Source organism: Macaca thibetana, chromosome 2 (genome assembly GCF_024542745.1).
Source record: "Macaca thibetana thibetana isolate TM-01 chromosome 2, ASM2454274v1, whole genome shotgun sequence".
NCBI classification, from domain to species: domain Eukaryota; kingdom Metazoa; phylum Chordata; class Mammalia; order Primates; family Cercopithecidae; genus Macaca; species Macaca thibetana.
Window position 1 is genome coordinate 826821 of NC_065579.1, and position 16834 is coordinate 843654.

General features: G+C 48.0%; 1 protein-coding gene across 9 annotated transcripts in view; it reads left to right on the forward strand.

The window, feature by feature from the left end:
- The first annotated feature begins 1505 nt into the window (after positions 1-1505).
- RUBCN (rubicon autophagy regulator) overlaps positions 1506-16834 on the forward strand; it is a 56811-nt gene continuing 41482 nt past the window's right edge. For 6 of the 9 annotated variants that reach the window (XM_050779018.1, XM_050779017.1, XM_050779020.1 and 3 more), the window contains exon 1: positions 1512-1774. In XM_050779018.1, the coding sequence (XP_050634975.1) occupies positions 1710-1774 (65 nt within the window). In that variant the 5' untranslated portion in view covers positions 1512-1709. Of the gene's footprint in view, positions 1775-16834 lie in introns of all 9 variants that reach the window. The other 3 variants (XM_050779014.1, XM_050779023.1, XM_050779022.1) reach the window with 3 other exon arrangements.

A 16834-nucleotide genomic window follows, 5' to 3' on the forward strand; every position in this document is an offset into this window, starting at 1 on the left:
GGAGCAGCCTGGGATTGGAGGGCACCGCCTGGGATTGGAGGGCGCCGCCTGCGGGAGCGGCCTGGGATTGGAGGCCGCCGCCTGGGATTGGAGGGCGCCGCCTGGGATTGGAGGGCGCCGCCTGCGGGAGCGGCCTGGGATTGGAGGGCGCCGCCTGGGATTGGACGGCGCCGCCTGCGGGAGCGGCCTGGGGTTGGAGGGCGCCGCCTGCCGGAGCAGCCTGGGATTGGAGGGCGCCGCCTGGGATTGGAGGGCGCCGCCTGCGGGAGCGGCCTGGGATTGGAGGGCGCCGCCTGCCGGAGCAGCCTGGGATTGGAGGCCGCCGTCTGGGATTGGAGGGCGCCGCCTGCCGGAGCAGCCTGGGATTGGAGGGCACCGCCTGGGATTGGAGGGCGCCGCCTGCGGGAGCGGCCTGGGATTGGAGGCCGCCGCCTGGGATTGGAGGGCGCCGCCTGCCGGAGCAGCCTGGGATTGGAGGTCGCCGCCTGGGATTGGAGGGCGCCGCCTGCGGGAGGGGCCTGGGATTGGAGGGCGCCGCCTGGGATTGGAGGGCGCCACCTGCGGGAGCGGCCTGGGGTTGGAGGGCTGCAGCCTGCAGGAGGGGCCTGGGATTGGAGGGTGCGGCCTGCGGGAGCCACCTGGGGTTGGAGGAGCGCGGTCTGCGAGCGCGGCCTGGGATTGGAGGGCGCCGCCTGCGGGAGTGGCCTGGGGTTGGAGGGTGCGGCCTGCGGGAGCCGCCTGGGGTTGGAGGAGCGCGGTCTGCGAGCGGGGCCTGGGATTGGAGGGCGCGGCCTGCGAGCGCGGCCTGGGATTGGAGGGCGCCGCCTGCGGGAGCGGCCTGGGGGTTGGAGGGCGCCGCCTGGGATTGGAGGGCGCGGCCTGCGGGAGGGGCCTGGGATTGGAGGGTGCGGCCTGCGGGAGCCGCCTGGGGTTGGAGGAGCGCGGTCTGCGAGCGCGGCCTGGGATTGGAGGGCGCGGCCTGGGATTGGAGGACGCGGCCTGGGATTGGAGGACGCGGCCTGCGAGCGCGGCCTGGGATTGGAGGGCGCGGCCTGCGGGAGGGGCCTGGGATTGGAGGGCACCGCCTGCAGGAGCGGCCTGGGATTGGAGGGCGCCGCCTGGGATTGGAGGACGCGGCCTGCGAGCGCGGCCTGGGATTGGAGGGCGCGGCCTGCGGGAGGGGCCTGGGATTGGAGGGCACCGCCTGCGGGAGCCGCCTGGGGTTGGAGGAGCGCGGTCTGCGAGCGGGGCCTGGGATTGGAGGGCGCGGCCTGCGAGCGCGGCCTGGGATTGGAGGGCGCCGCCTGCGGGAGCGGCCTGGGGTTGGAGGGCGCCGCCTGGGATTGGAGGGCGCGGCCTGCGGGAGGGGCCTGGGATTGGAGGGCACCGCCTGCAGGAGCGGCCTGGGATTGGAGGGCGCGGCCTGCGGGAGCGGCCTGGGATTGGAGGGCGCGGCCTGCGGGAGCGGCCTGGTCTCGAAGGGCTTGCCGGGAGCTGTAGTCCCCGGAGCCGGAAGTGGGGGTGGCCGGGATAGAAGCCGCAACCCAGGCGGCTGTCTCTGCCGCCGCTGCCGCCGCCCGTGTGTAGCGCATCACCCGGAGCCCACCGGCCGTGGGTGCCTCCTCCGGCCCCAGGGGCCCCCGGGAGCCCTGAAGGGCGAAGCGGCGGGGGCGCCTCTCTTGGGCGAAGAGGCGGCCTCGCCGCCCCGGATGCGGCCGGAGGGCGCGGGAATGGAGCTCGGAGGCGGCGAGGAGCGCCTGGCTGAGGAGAGCAGGTGGGCTGGGAGCGGCCGCGGAGTCGGGGCAGCGACAGGCGCCGGAGCCCCGGGAGGCTTGGGAGGGCGCGGGGCCGCGGAGAGAAGGGCCGGGCGCGACGAGTGTTGAGGACGACGGCTGCGGAGGACTTGTTTGGGGAGCATTTCGCAGAGGACGGGCGGGCGGGGCGGGGATGGGACGAAGGCGGGCGGGTGGGATTTGCGGAGGGCCGGGGGAGCAGAGGAGGGGGAAGCTCAGAGCCCAGACTGCTGGAGGGGAGGCGGCCGCCGAGAGCGACGGCGAAGAGGCCGGAGGGGCTGCAGCGCGGTGAGGGAGGCGTCACAGGCCGGAGTCCGCGGACAGGGCCGGGCGCCACCCTGCCTGAAACTTGCCGTGGCTGCAAGTGGGGCCAACGTGAAGAGGAGGGCGCGGTGAGAAGTCCCGGGAGCGGAGACGAAGCGTCGTGAGCGGCTTAGGAGGAAGCTGAGGCGGAGTGAGCGCGGGGAGGAAGGCGACGAGAGCCCGGGGAGAAAGGGCGCGAGTGTCATGGCGGTGCGGCGGGGGTGGGGGCTGCCCACGGGACCCGAAACTCTGCACTTTGTCGTTGGCGAATCGCTGTCAGAGTGGCAGGACCTCTGTGTCATTTCCTTTCGTCTTCAGACCTGTCACTTCTTCCTCACAGTGCAAACTAAGCAAGTTCACGTGTATTTATATGGAGCCGTTGTCAGAGAGTTCATGTCTTCTAGAAATTGGGGGATATAAAATAGAAAAACCACTTTGGACCAGGTGCGGTGCCTCACCCCTGTAATTCCAGCACTTTGGGGGAGACCGCGGCGGGCCGCTTGAGTCCAGGAGTTTGAGACCAGCCTGGGCAACCTAGGGAGACCCCCGTCTCCACAAAAATACAGAAATTAGCTGGGCGTAGTGGTGCTCAGCTGTGGTCCCAGCTACTCGGGAGGCTGAGGTGAGAGGATCGCCCGAGTCCAACAAGTCGAGGCTACATTGAGCCGAGATCGCACCACCACACTCCAGCCTGGGCGACAGAGGAAGACCCTGTCTTCAGAAAACAAAAAACCGAAAAAACACCAAACTGCTTTGAGTAAATGATGAATCGGAGTCTGTAGAGATGATTTCCACATTTAGGGTTTGCTTCATTAATAACTCTGGTCTTAATCTTTTAAAGAGACTGGAATGCTGACAGGCGAGAGCAGGAATGTGGCATGAGGGAGTCATACTTGACATTGTTTTATTTTTTGAGAGAGGGTCTCACCCTGTCCCCCAGGCTGGAGTTTCAGTGCCGTGAACAAGGCTCACTGCAGCCTCCAACTCTTGGGCTCAAGCGATTCTGCTATCTCAGCTTCCCAAGTAGCTGGGATTATAGGTGCCAGCTACCACACCTGGCTAATTTTAAAAACTTTTTTTGTAGAGACAGGCTGTCACCATATTGCCCAGGCTGGTCTCTAACTCTGGCGCTCAAGCGTTTCTCCCCCACCTCGGCCTCCCGAAGTGCTGGAATTACAGGTGTGAGCCACCAGGCCTGACCTCGCTTGACATTTAGAAACAGTTTCAGATATAATGATGGTCTCAGGAGCAGCTGGGGTCCAAAAACTAGAAGCAGAATATTTACCTCTGAGAAAATACCAACAAGGGAAGATTTATGAGACGTTCCTGAGTGAAGACTTGCTCTTTTTAAGGGTGGCTCTACTTTTATGTGCAAAGTGGCCTGTTGAACAAAACCTGGACTAACAGGACTTTGGGGCTCCTGCCTGAGATCTGAGAATGATTTGTACTAAGTGAAACTGAACATTTTACTTCCCTTTTCCATATTTCGGTTTCTGCTTTGCCTATTTGTCTATTTATTCTTCTTACAGATGTCTGTAAAATGCCTCATGCGAGAGGTCACATGTAAATTCTAAACACGTTTTAGGATTGTTTTGATTTCCCTGCACCACTTCATGTGAGGGAGGCTGGGTTATTTTTATTTTTTTATTTTTATTTTTTTGAGACGGAGTCTTGCTCTGTTGCCCAGGCTGGAGTGAGTGGCGCGATCTCGGCTCACTGCAAGCTCCGTCTCCCAGGTTCACGCTATTCTCTGCCTCAGCCTCCTGCATAGCTGGGACTACAGGCGCCCACCACCACGCCCGGCTAATTTTTTGTATTTTTAGTAGAGACGGGGTTTCACTGTGTTAGCCAGGATGGTCTCAATCTCCTGACCTTGTGATCCACCCTCCTTGGCCTCTCAAAGTGCTGGGATTACAGGCGTGAGCCACCGTGCCCGGCCTGACTTAGTTACTTTTTTAATGTATGTAACAAACACTATTTACCACATGCCAGGTATTGTTTTAAGGTATTAACACATGAATACTGCATTAACTTCTTTAAGCCTATGACTACTGTATGCAGTAGGTACTACTGTTATCACTGTGGCACAGATGAGAAAGCTGAGAAATGGACGGGTAAGTAACTTGCCAAGGTTGTACAGCAAATCCCTGGCAGAACTGGATTCAAATCTGGGCAGTTCAGCACCAGAGTCTGCGCTTTTTTTTTTTCTTTTTGTCTTTTTCTTAGAGACAAGGTGTCACTATGTTACCCTAGGCTGATCTCAAACTCCTGGGCTCAAGCGATTCTCCAGCTTCAGCCTCTCAAAGTGCTGAGGTTACAGGCGTGAATGACCATGCCAGCCCGAGTCTATACTTTTTTTTTTTTTTGAGATAGAGTCTTGCTCTGTCGCCAAGGCTGGAGCGCAGTGGCACCATCCTGGTTCACTACAACCTCCGCCTCCTGGGTTCAAGCAATTCTCCTGCCTCAGCCTCCCAAGTAGCTGGGATTACAGGTGCCCACCACGACGCCCAGCTAATTGTTTGTGTTTTTAGTAGAGACGGGATTTCGCCATGTTGGCCAGGCTGGTCTCGAACTGCTGACCTCAGATGATCTACCAGCCTCGGCCTCCCAAAGTGCTGGGATTACAAGCGTGAGCCACCGTGCCTGGCCCGAGTCTGTACTTTTAATACTTACACTATGCTGCCTCTCACTGTGCTAATAGTAACAAAGGAATGCATAAGATAGTGAGTCAATTTCGTAGCATTCTGTGCCTGTCATCCAGGGCAGTAGGATAGCTCCTTTGCAGAATCTTTTCCCGTCTTTTACTCTTTTTATGATTGCCTCTTAACCAAAACTTCAATCAAAACTTAATTTTAGTAGTGGGGTTATCCTCACAAAGTCACTCACGTCATAGTTATAGGCGTACTGTGTTGGCGGCTGGCAAATTCAGAATGTGTGGTTTAATGAGGCTTCATGGTACTGATGGCCTCCTTAGCTTCAGATACACGGCTGGTAAATATATTCCTTGTGCCTATTAATTGAGGCTTTGTGACTGAGTTACTGCAAACATAACCTCTCTCTGGCCAATGAAACACCCAGTTCAGAAGCAGTCTCCTTGATGAGATAGCATCATTTTTATTTATTCATTTATTTTAAAGATAGGGCCTCGCTGTGTCACTCAGGCTGGAGTACAATGGTACAATCATAGCTCACTGCAGGCTCAAACTCCTGCATTCCAGTGATCTTCCCGCCTCAGCCTCCTCAGTAGCCAGGATTACAGGCATGTGCCACCACTCCCAGCTAATTTTTTTTTCCAAATTTTTTGTAGAGACGGAGTCTCACCATGTTGCCTAGGCTAGTCTCGAACTCCTGGCCTCAGGGGATCTTGCCGCCGTGGCCTCCCAGAGCACTGGGATTACAAGCATGAGCCACTGTGCCTGGCCGGTAGTGTCATTTTAAAAATGAAAGATGAAACTTTTTAGTATATTTTCTTTAAGTAGTTGATATAATGAAATGTGAATAAGCTTCAAAGTCAGATAGACCTGCATCCTTGAATCCTAGTTCAAGGATTAATTTGGCTTAACTTGATCAAGTTAACCTGCCTGAGTAGGAAGAATAATGCTTTCCTGCCTGAGAAGTTTTGAAGATTCAATACAATAATGTGCATAAAGCTCCTAACTGAGAGCCTGATATGTAGAAAAAATGTCGACTCCACCCCTTACTAGTTTTTTTTAAAATAAGGCGAGTGTCTCCCCCACAAGTGACTGTTTGCAAGGGCATCACTTGTTCTTCCTCTTTCAGGGGCTCCTCTATCTGAGTTGAACACACTGGGACCTAGAGTGCTGGCTGAGCTTCCCTCTTCCCCCTCTTCCCCCCGTAGTGAGCTTATGTGATGGGCTTCCCTGGTGTTTTCCGTCTAGCTCTCACTCCAGCAAAACGCTGTTGAGCTCAGGGATGATACTTCCCTTTCCCCCCGTTTCCTAAATGCCAGTTATTTTGAGGTTGCCTGGTAAAACTACTACACTACGCCGGGCGTGGTGGCGATGCCTGTAATCCCAGCACTTCGGGAGGCCAAGGTGGGCGGATCACGAGGTCAGGAGATTGAGACCATCCTGGCTAAGGTGAAACCCCGTCTCTACTTAAAATACACAAAATTAGCCAAGCGTGGTGGCGGGCACCTGTAGGCCCAGCTACTGGGGAGGCTGAGGCAGGAGAATGGCCTGAACCCGGGAGGTGGAGCTTGCAGTGAGCTGAGATCCGGCCACTGCACTCCAGCCTGGGCGACAGAGCGAGACTCCGTCTCAAAACAAACAAACAAAAAAACTACTAGACTGGTAAACTGCTAAAGGAATGATCTTTCTAGCATTGCTCTGTCTCCCTAGACTGCCTTGGCCTTACAGTCTGCTGCTGAGCTTGCAACTCAGGGACATGCCCTGCTCAGTATTCCTGGCACTGTGATCCAGATACAGTCAGAAATCAAGGAGTGAGATCCGTTTTAGTGTCTCTAAACTAAGCTTATTCCACTGACCAAAACCTTCCCCTCCTCTGATCTCTGTTAATAGCATTTTCCACTCACTCAACCAAGCCAGAGTGAAATTTCAGAGTGAAATTTGACATTTTCCTCTTCTCCATTTCCCATATCTAAGCAATCACCGGGGTCTAAAATTTTGTTCCTAATTTTTCTTTTGAAGCCTTCTTTTTCTCTCCATTTCCAAATAGAATGGTTTATAGTACTAAAAAATCTAGGGTGTACTGTTGCTTCAGAAATGCCCAAATATGGGTGTTCAAAGTCAAGAATTTGTGTCTCTGGGCTCTGCCTCCTGATGTGTTGTTTTCATTCTCAGGTAGACTCTTCTACAGGATTATCGTAGCAACTCCAAGCTTAGCAATACCAGCAACAAGAAAGATGCAGTCCCAGTAGCTCCAGCAAAGCAAAAATCCCAGGGCTGACTCTTTTTGGACTGACACGTTTCCGTTCTTGTGGTCAGGGTATGGGCTATTCTGCTTAGTCAGGCCTAAGTTATGTGCCCAACCCTGGATCCTAGAGCAGGGTGAGCTCTTGGAACCTCGTGGACCGAGTAAGTGGTAGAGAGGTGGTTCCTCAGCGGAAAATCAGGGTTCTCTTACCAAAATAAAGGGACAAATTCTGGGCAGATATAGTTTATTCACTGTAGACCCATATAATCTCTCCTTGGGGATTATACCTCAGTAGCTTCTTAACTAATCTTCCAACTTGAATTTAGTCCCGATTCCAGATAGCCCCACCCTGCTACTACTTTAATTTTTCAGAAACAAAATTACTGTAATATTTTACTCAGAGATGTTCAGTGATTGGCTGGGCTTGGTGGTTCATGCCTGTCATCCCAGCACTTTGGGAGACCAAGGTGGGTGGGTCATCCGAGGTCAGGAGCTGGAGACCAGCCTGGTCAACATGGCAAAATGCTGTCTCTACTAAAAATACAAAAAATTAGCCAGGTGTGGTTGTGCATGCCTGTAATCCCAGCTACTGGGGAGGCTGAGGCAGGAGAATCACTTGAACCCGGGAGGCAGAGCTTGCAGTGAGCCAAGCTGGTGCCACTGCACTCCAGCCTGGGTGACAGAATGAGACTGTCTCAAAAAACAGAACAAAACAAAAGCAATGTTCAGTGGTTTTCCCATTGAAAATAGAACATTTTCTATGTCAAAACTCCTCACCCTGGTATTGAATCTTTTTTTTTGAGATGGAGTCTTGCTCTGTCGCCCAGGCTGGAGTGCAGTGGCACCACCTCGGCTCACTGCAAGCTCCGCCTCCCAGGTTCATTCTCCTGACCCTGTGATCGCCCGCCTCAGCCTCCCAAAGTGCTGGGATTAAGGCGTGAGCCACGGTGCCTGGCCTGAATCTTTATGTTAGTACTTAATGAAGTTTCCAATTACAAAATCATGGCACACTCACCCACTCTCACATCTTTCTCGCCGTTCTCATTCTTGCTTTTCTACCCTCACTGCAATACCTCCCTCTTTGCCTGAAGAGCTCCTAGTCGCCCCTTAAATGATGCTTCTTTAGAAGGCATCCCACTCTATTAGAGCACATCTCACGTCTCCCTTCACAGCATGGCTCTCTAAGTGCCCATTCCCCCATTACATCCTGAGTTCTCTGACAGATGGGACTCATAACCCCTCTTTAACCACCAGTGCCTAGCCCAGTGCCTGACACATAGCTGGTGTTCAGTGAATATTTATCTGAGGAATGAAAACATTAAGAGTGTGGTCATCCCTCTTCAGTTGGGCAGATGCTAGTGGAACTGTTGTCATTGGAAGTGCCACTTTCTTCCCATTTCTCCTCTTCATTTTCACTTTTTCACATTTTTTAATTTCCTGTTTTCTTTTTTTTGCGTCTCCCTTTGATTATGCTAGGGGTTAACAGTTTATGTAGAACTGGTAGCAAAGCAGGATGATTACGTGATTTTAAAGCAAACTAGCAATTGCTAGTTCGATTTTTAGTACAAGAATTACAGGAACGTACCCTTGAAGCTTTTGGGGAAACTGCTATTGTCAGAACCCAGGAGGGGAAGGGCGTTGCAGCTGCCTGCCAGGACTCTAAGCCTGAAGCTTTTCTCAGTATTCCTCTCCCCACAGCTGTTTCGGTTTTTTAAAGGGTTCTCACATTGTTGCCCAGGCTAGACTTGAACTTTTGAGGTCAGGCAATCCTCCTGCTTCAGCCTCCTAAGGAGCTGGGACTACAGGTGTGTGCCATTGTGCCCATCTTGCCCTTTAGCTTTAAATCATCTGCCTGAAACTGAAGAGACGGAAACACTGTCTTTCCTCCTGTGCCACTACTATGAAAGTGGTGTTGTGTGCCTGCTTTACCTTGTTTGTAAAGCATTCTGCTGCCTAGACAGTACTAAGATGAGCCTGGTGAAGTCATAAGATTGTCTTTCTTATATGGCTCATGAAATCAGCCTTATGGTGCTGCAGTAAAACCTTTAAAGTTTCTTCCATTCCGTCAAGCAGATAAAAGTCATATCCAATATTTGAGGAAGCCCTTCCTAGCTTTCCTACTTCAGTGAGAGGACCAGCATCAGCAGGGCCCTGCAATCGTGCTAACCCACAGACTTCGCCTTGGTTTAAATGCAGCGGAGATACTCTTAGGACGTGGGACACTGTGACCAAACTTAATTATGTTGCAGACTGTCCAATCCTATGGAATTTTTGGCCGAATTTTCTTTTTAAGCAGAATGGGTAAAAAGACTTTATTCTAGGTACCCTTCTTGATGTTGTTGGATTTATTGGATTTATGCAATGGAAGTTCACAGAGGGAAAATGACAGAGAAAAGAGAATATTATTCTGTGCTGCATGATAGTGCCTCCCCTAGATGGTCAGTTACACCCTCCTCTGTGAAGCAATTCTTTTTTTTTTTTTTTTTTTTTTTTTTTTTTTTTTTTTTTTTTTTTTTTAGACGGAGTCTCGCTGTGTCACCCACGTTGGAGTGCAGTGGCGCGATCTCGGCTCACTGCAAGCTCCGCCTCCCGGGTTTACGCCATTCTCCTGCCTCAGCCTCCGAGTAGCTGGGACTACAGGCGCCCGCCACCACGCCCGGCTAGTTTTTTGTATTTTTAGTAGAGACGGGGTTTCACCATGTTAGCCAGGATGGTCTCGATCTCCTGACTTCGTGATCCACCCGCCTCGGCCTCCCAAAGTACTGGGATTACAGGCTTGAGCCACCGCGCCCGGCCTCTGTGAAGCAATTCTTGTCTCCATTGTATACTGAGGGAATTGAAGCTTCAAGAGTTTAAATGGCTTGGTCAAGAATGTGGATCTAGGCCAGGTGAGGTGGCTCACGCCTGTAATCCCAGCACTTTGAGAGGCTAAGGTGGGCAGATCACTTGAGCTCAGGAGTTCGAGACCAGCCTGGCCAATATGGTGAAACCCCATCTCTACTAAAAATACAAACATTAGCTGGGCGTGGTGTCAGGCACCTGTAATTTCAGCTACTTGGGAGGCTGAGGCAGGAGAATTGTTTGAACCCGGGAGGCGGAGGTTGCAGTGAGCTGAGATCACCAACACTGCCCTCCAGCCTGGGCGACAAAGCAAAACTCAGTTTCAAAAAAAAAAAAAAAAAAAAAAGAATGTGCATCTAGTTTGTGAGCAGCCAAGATTCAAATTCAAATTCAGTTTGAATGACTGTGATGTCTATTTTCTTTCTACTGGGTGACATTTTCCTCCTGCTTCTTATTAAAATACAAAAGATCTGTAATCCCAGCACTTTGGGAGGCTGAGGTGAGTGGATCATGAGGTCAGGAGTTCAAGACCAGCCTGACCAACATGGTGAAACCCTGTCTCTACTAAAGAATACAAAAATTAGCTGGGCGTGGTGGCGGGTGCCTGAAATCCCAGCTACTCAGGAGGCTGAGGCAGGAGAATTGCTTGAACCCAGGAGGCGGAGGTTGCAGTGAGCCGAGATCACGCCACTGCACTCCAGCCTGGGTGACAGAGTGAGACTCTGTCTCAAAAATAAAACAGTCTGGGCACGATGGCTCACGCCTGTAATCCCAGCACTTTGGGAGGCCGAGGTAGGCAGATCACGAGGTCAGGAGATCGAGACCATCCTGGCTAACACGGTGAAACCCCGTCTCTACTAAAAATACAAAAAATTAGCCAGATGTGGTGGCGGCACCTGTAGTCCCAGCCACTCGGGAGGCTGAGGCAGGGGAATGGCGTGAACCCAGGAGGCGGAGCTTGCAGGGAGCCAAGATTGCACCACTGCACTCCAGCCTGGGCGACAGAGCGGGACTCCGTCTCAAAAAAAAAAAAAAAAAAATGTATATATATATATAAAATAAAATACAAAAGAAATAGAAGATACATAGTCCCTTTCCTTCAGGAAACAAGCTATATAATATTAAATAACAGTCTTAAAATATTTTTAGAAGGAATGGTATAGTGACATCATATGCTTTTGGAGTGCTAATAAAAGAGCTATAGTGGGTCAGATTATTTAGAACATTTTGAGAGAAAGTTGAATCAGAGCTGGACCTGAATCCCTGAATGGGGTGCGAAGAGGCGCTCCAGTTGGAGAGCTCTGCGTGAGTAAGGTCGTGGCAGTAGGAGCGAGGTCGGCACGTTTGTAATAGCGTGTGATAAGGTGCCTGTACCTAACCTGAGGAGTACCGAGCAGCAAAGTTGGTATTTAGATTGGGGCCAATGATGGAAAATTCTTCACCTTCATGCTAAGGAATTTGTTGGTGGTTCGGTTTCTGACATAAGGGATTTTTCATCCTTATGTTAAATCTACTGATTGTTGAAATTCCATACATTTGATGTTACTCATTTGATAAATGGGTGTCAAGTTACAAAGCACACCTACAGGTATTAAGATTCTCCTTTGGCCGGGTGCAGTGACTCACGTCTGTAATCCTAGCACTTTAGGAGGCCGAGCCAGATGATTGCTTGAGCCCAAGAGTTTGAGACCAGTCTCAGCAACATAGTAAGACTCCTATCTCTACAAAAAAAAAGAAAGATTCTCCTGTCAGCTGTGAAATGTGTGGGACAGGTGCCCCAGAGCTGAGAGACTATATAAGAGAGTCAAGTATGTTTTTCCTATAAGCATGTTCTTTCTTTAAAGCATATTATTTATATAAAAAGCATATTCAACTACATAGCCTGCAAGTTAAATACTAGATAATTAAAAACAAAATATATAGGCAGATAAGAAGAAAAATTAAACACAAATGTGATAGGGTCCCGCTACCTCAGTGTTACCAATAATTATTTCACTTAATTATATTTTTTTCTACCTGAAGGAAGAACACATTACTTCTTTCCAGGAAGTAATTTCTGGCATTCAAAGTCCCAGGGACGCTTGCCTGACCACAGTGTTTCAACGTAGAAGCCCTTGATACTTGAGTATTTAAAAAAATCCTCTATGGGGCTTTCCAGCTTCTTGTTTGTTCAGATTATTGATCTTTTTTTTTTGTGGGGAGGGATTTTTTAGGTTTTTTTTAATCGAGACAGGATTTTGCCATGTTGCCCAGACTGGTCTCGAACTCCTGAGCTCAAGCAGTCCACCAGCCTTAGCTTCCCAAAGTGCTGGGATTACAGGCGTAAGCTACCACACCCAGTCTACTGATCCTTTATTAATTGCTCATCTCAGGAAAGGCCTAAACAATTCCCCTCTCCTCTACAATTCCCCCATATTACCAAAGGTAACCCCTATTAACATATTATTTCTTTTCATATTTTTATGTTGAGATCATAAATCTGATTTTACATTCTGCTTTTTATACCTTAATATGCTATAATTAGCTTTAGAAACTTTTTGGTCAAAAGTTTTCATTCTTTCATGCTATTCCATCACGTGTATATCACACCTTTCTTCCTCCACTTTGGGGATCAAATCATTACCTGACTTGGGACAACCTGACTTTCAGCTGTGATCCATGGGCCTGTCCCAGATAAAGAGCTCACTGTGGAAGGGGCATGCCAGTAAGCTGAAGCTGTTTCCTTTACCACTAAAAAGAGTATTTGGGGATTGAAGATAGGCCAATGTATATTTCTTACCTTGAATCTCACTTTGCAATTGCATAGTACTTTCACTTATTTACTATTTATCGTATATTTGATATACATCATATATAAGATATGCACATATCATATATTTTTAGTGATTATGTTTTAGTTATGTATTAGTTATATAGTGTAATACTTTACAGAGTTTTGTACCTTTTTATTTTAATCTTGAGTGTTACTTATTATAACATGGTAAGCTTAAGACTGAGTTGGCATTTAGGAAAACTGTTTTTCCCTACATATACTTACTTGAGTCACTTAAGCGATTTCTATTCCTCTTTCAAGGAGGAATGTGGTCAAGATCCTCCCAGAAGAAGGTAGTTGGGATTTTATTCTGAGATTGGCTTTATTGTGAGTTGATGAAAATGATTTACGTAGAGATGGGTTATGCTCTCCCTTGCCACTAGGCCTGGTTCCACCCAGGCATAGGGTGAGAGGGTTAGAAAGATGTGCATTTCATTTATGGTGATTAAAGGAGAACATTCTGTATACTTGTGGAAGTGGCTCTCTACCAAGAGCTGCTTTGAACCAGTTCAATTCCAAGGTCTTGATTCTGTTCATATAAAGATTACATGTGAATACAGGGTGATACCATTCAAATAACGATTACCAAGCAGTAATAGGAAAAACTGACCTTACTTGCTGAAAACATGGTTAAAGAATAGGGAAATGATATATATATATATATAGAGAGAGAGAGAGAGAGAGAGAGAAGGAGAGAGAGAGAGACGGAGTTTCACTCTTGTTGCCCAGGCTAGAGTGTAATGGCATGATCTCGGCTCACCACAACCTCTGCCTCCCGAGTTCAAGCAATTCTCCTGCCTCAGCCTCCCGAGTAGCTGGGATTACAGGCATATGCCACCACGCCTGGCTAATTTTTGTATTTTTTTAGTAGAGAACGGGGTTTCTCCACGTTGGTCAGATTGGTCTCAAACTCCCAACCTCAGGTGATCCGCCCGCCTCAGCCCCGTAAAGTGCTGGGATTACAGGCGTGAGCCACTGCGCCTGACCTGAAAGGATATTTTATTTCTCCATTGTGATCTGTTTACTTGCATCTAAGATTCAGGCATAATGGTTTAATCAAACCATTGTGTATGAGCTTCAGTTGAATTTAGTATTTCAACTCTCTGATATTGATAATTATGTTGTTGGGTAAATGATCCTAAAAAGATGAAGACACTAAATAGATAGGCAATATAAAAATATGTAAAAATGGGACTTCAAAAATTCCAGATTTGGGGAGGAATGGAGTTAAAGTATAGGTTTTGTTTGTTTCTTTTCCTATCTTTATGATCAAACTTAAGTTGCTGTCAGTTTAAAATAACTTTTTATGGGCCTGGAATGGTGGCTCACACCTGTAATCCCAGCACTTTGGGAACCTGAGGTGGGCAGATCACTTGAGGTCAAGAGTTTGAGACTGGCCTGACCAACATAGTGAAACCCCATCTCTACCAAAAATACAAATATTAGCTGGGTGCAGTGGCAGGGGCCTGTAACTCTAATTCCAACAACTCAGGAGGCTGAGGCATGAGAATTGGGTGAACCTGGGCGGTGAAGGTTGCAGTGAGCCGAGATTATGCTACTGTAGTCCAGCCTGGGTGAGAGTGAGACTATGTCTCAAGAATAAAAAAATTAAAAATAAATAAAATAACTTTTTATAACTACAAAATGTGTTTTGTAAGCCTCATGCTGACTAAAAGCAAAAACCTATGACACACCAAAATTGAAAAGCAAGGACTCAAAGCACATTGCTAGAGAAAATCAACTACCACAACGGAAGTAATGGAAAGAAAGAAACTGTAAAAAACTAGAAAACAAGTAACAGACCTGACTTATTGATAATTACCTTAAATGTAAATGGGTTAAATTCTCCAAATGAAAGACAGTGACTCAGTGAATTTTTAAAAAACCATCCAAATAAGACCCAACCGTATGCTGCTTCCAAGAATCTCACTTCACATGTGAGGACATACATAGACTCGACGGGAAGGGATGGAAAAAGGTACTCTATGCAAATGGAAACCAAAAGAGAGCAGGAGTAGCTTTACTTATATCAGAGAAAATAGACTTCAAATCCAAAGCTGTAAAAAGAGTCAATGTCATTGTATAATGATGAAGGGTCAATTCAACAAAAGGATATAACAGTTTGTGTGTGTGTGTGTGTGTGTGTGTATTTATGTATGTGTATGTGTGTATATGTATGTATGTGTGTGTATATCTGTGCATATGTATGTGTGTGTATGTGTCTGTGTGTGTATGTGTGTATCTCTGTGTGTGTGTGTGTGTGTGTGTGTGTGTGTGTATATGCATGCATGCACCCAACATGGGAGCTCCTTAATATATAAAGTGAGTATTAATAGACCTAGATGGGGAGAGAAACTGATACAGTAACAGTCGAGAACTCTGATACCCGCTTTCAGCAATGGACAGATCATGCAGTCAGAAAACCAACAAAGAAACAGCAGCATTAAACTGTATCCTATAATGGACTTAACAGAGACATCTGCAGAACGTTCTACTCGATAACTGCAGGATACACATTCTTCTGAGCAGCACATGGAACCATCTCCAGGATATATGGTGTCATATGGCAGGCCACAAAACAGGTCTCAACAAATTTTTAAAAATTGAAATCATATCAAGTATTTATTTATTTATCTGAGATGGAGTCTCACTCTGTCGCCCAGGCTGGAGTGCAGTGGTGCAGTCCCAGCTCCACCTCCACCTCCCGGGTTCAAGCAGTTCCCCTGCCTCAGCTTCCTGTGTAGCTGGGATTACACACACACACCACCACACCTGGCTAATTTTTTTGTATTTTTAGTAGAGATGGGGTTTCGCCATGTTGACCAGGCTGGTCTTGAACTCCTGACCTCAAGTGATCCGCCCACCTCGGCCTCCCAAAGTGCTGGGATTACAGGCGTGAGCCACTGCACCCAGCCATTCAAGTATCTTTTGTGACTATAATGCAATGCAACTAGAAATCAATAAGAAGAACAACTTAGGAAACTATACAAATACTTGGAAATTACACAACATACTCCTGAACAACCAGTTGGTCAATGAAGAATTAAGAAGGAATTAGAAAATTTATTGAGACAAATGACAATGGGAACACAGCCTACCAAAACAGTGGGATACTGCAAAAGTAGTACTAAGAGGGAAGTTAATAGCAATTAACATCTACATCAAAAAAGTAGAAAGATCTCAACCTAACGTTGCACCTCAAGAAACTAGAAAACCAGGACAAACAAAACCCAGAATTAGTAGAAGGAAAGAAATAATAAAGATCAGAGCAGAAATAAATGAAATAGAGACTGAAAAAAAAAAATATATAAAAGGTTAACAAAAGAGTTGTTTTTTTCAAAAGATAAAATTAACAAACCTTTAGCTAGACCAAGGGGGAAAAAAGACTCAAAATAAATAAAATCAGAGACAAAAAGGAGACATTGCAAGTGACAGCACAGAAATACAAAGAATCACTAGAGGCTGTTATGAGCAACTCTGTGCCAAGAAATTGGAAAACCCAGAAGAAGTAAAGAAATTTCTGGACACATACAGCTTACTGATACTCAATCATGAAGAAATAGAAAACCTGGACAGACCAATAATGAGTAATGAGATTGAATCAGTAATAACTCTCCTGTGAAAGAGAAGCCCAGGGCCTGATGTCGTCACTGCTAAATTCTACCACACCTTTAAGGAAGAACTAATACCAGTTCTTCCCAAATTATTCCACAAAATTGAAGGAAAGAATTCCTCCATACTTATTCTACAAGGCCAACATTATCCTGATACCAAAGCTAGAGAGGGACACGAGAGAAAAACCTGCAGGCTAGTACCTCCAATGAGTATAGATGCAGAAATCCTTCACAAAATACTATCAAACCAAATCTAATCGCTCCACATTAAAAAAAAAAAAAAAATCAGAAGCTAGCCAGTGTCGGTGAGGACGGGGAGGAAAGGGAATCCTTATACGCTGCTGGTGGGAATGCAAGCTAGTACAGGCATTACGCGATGCAGTCCAGAGGTTCCCATCACACGATGCAGTTGGGAGGTTCCCATCATGCAACGCAGTTCGGAGGTTCCTCAAAAAGTTAAAAATAGAACTACCATGTGATCGGGCCATCCTGATACTGAGTATATATCCAGAGGAAATGCCATCAGTGTATCAAAGCGGTATCTGCACTCCTCTATTTATTGCAGTGCTATTCAT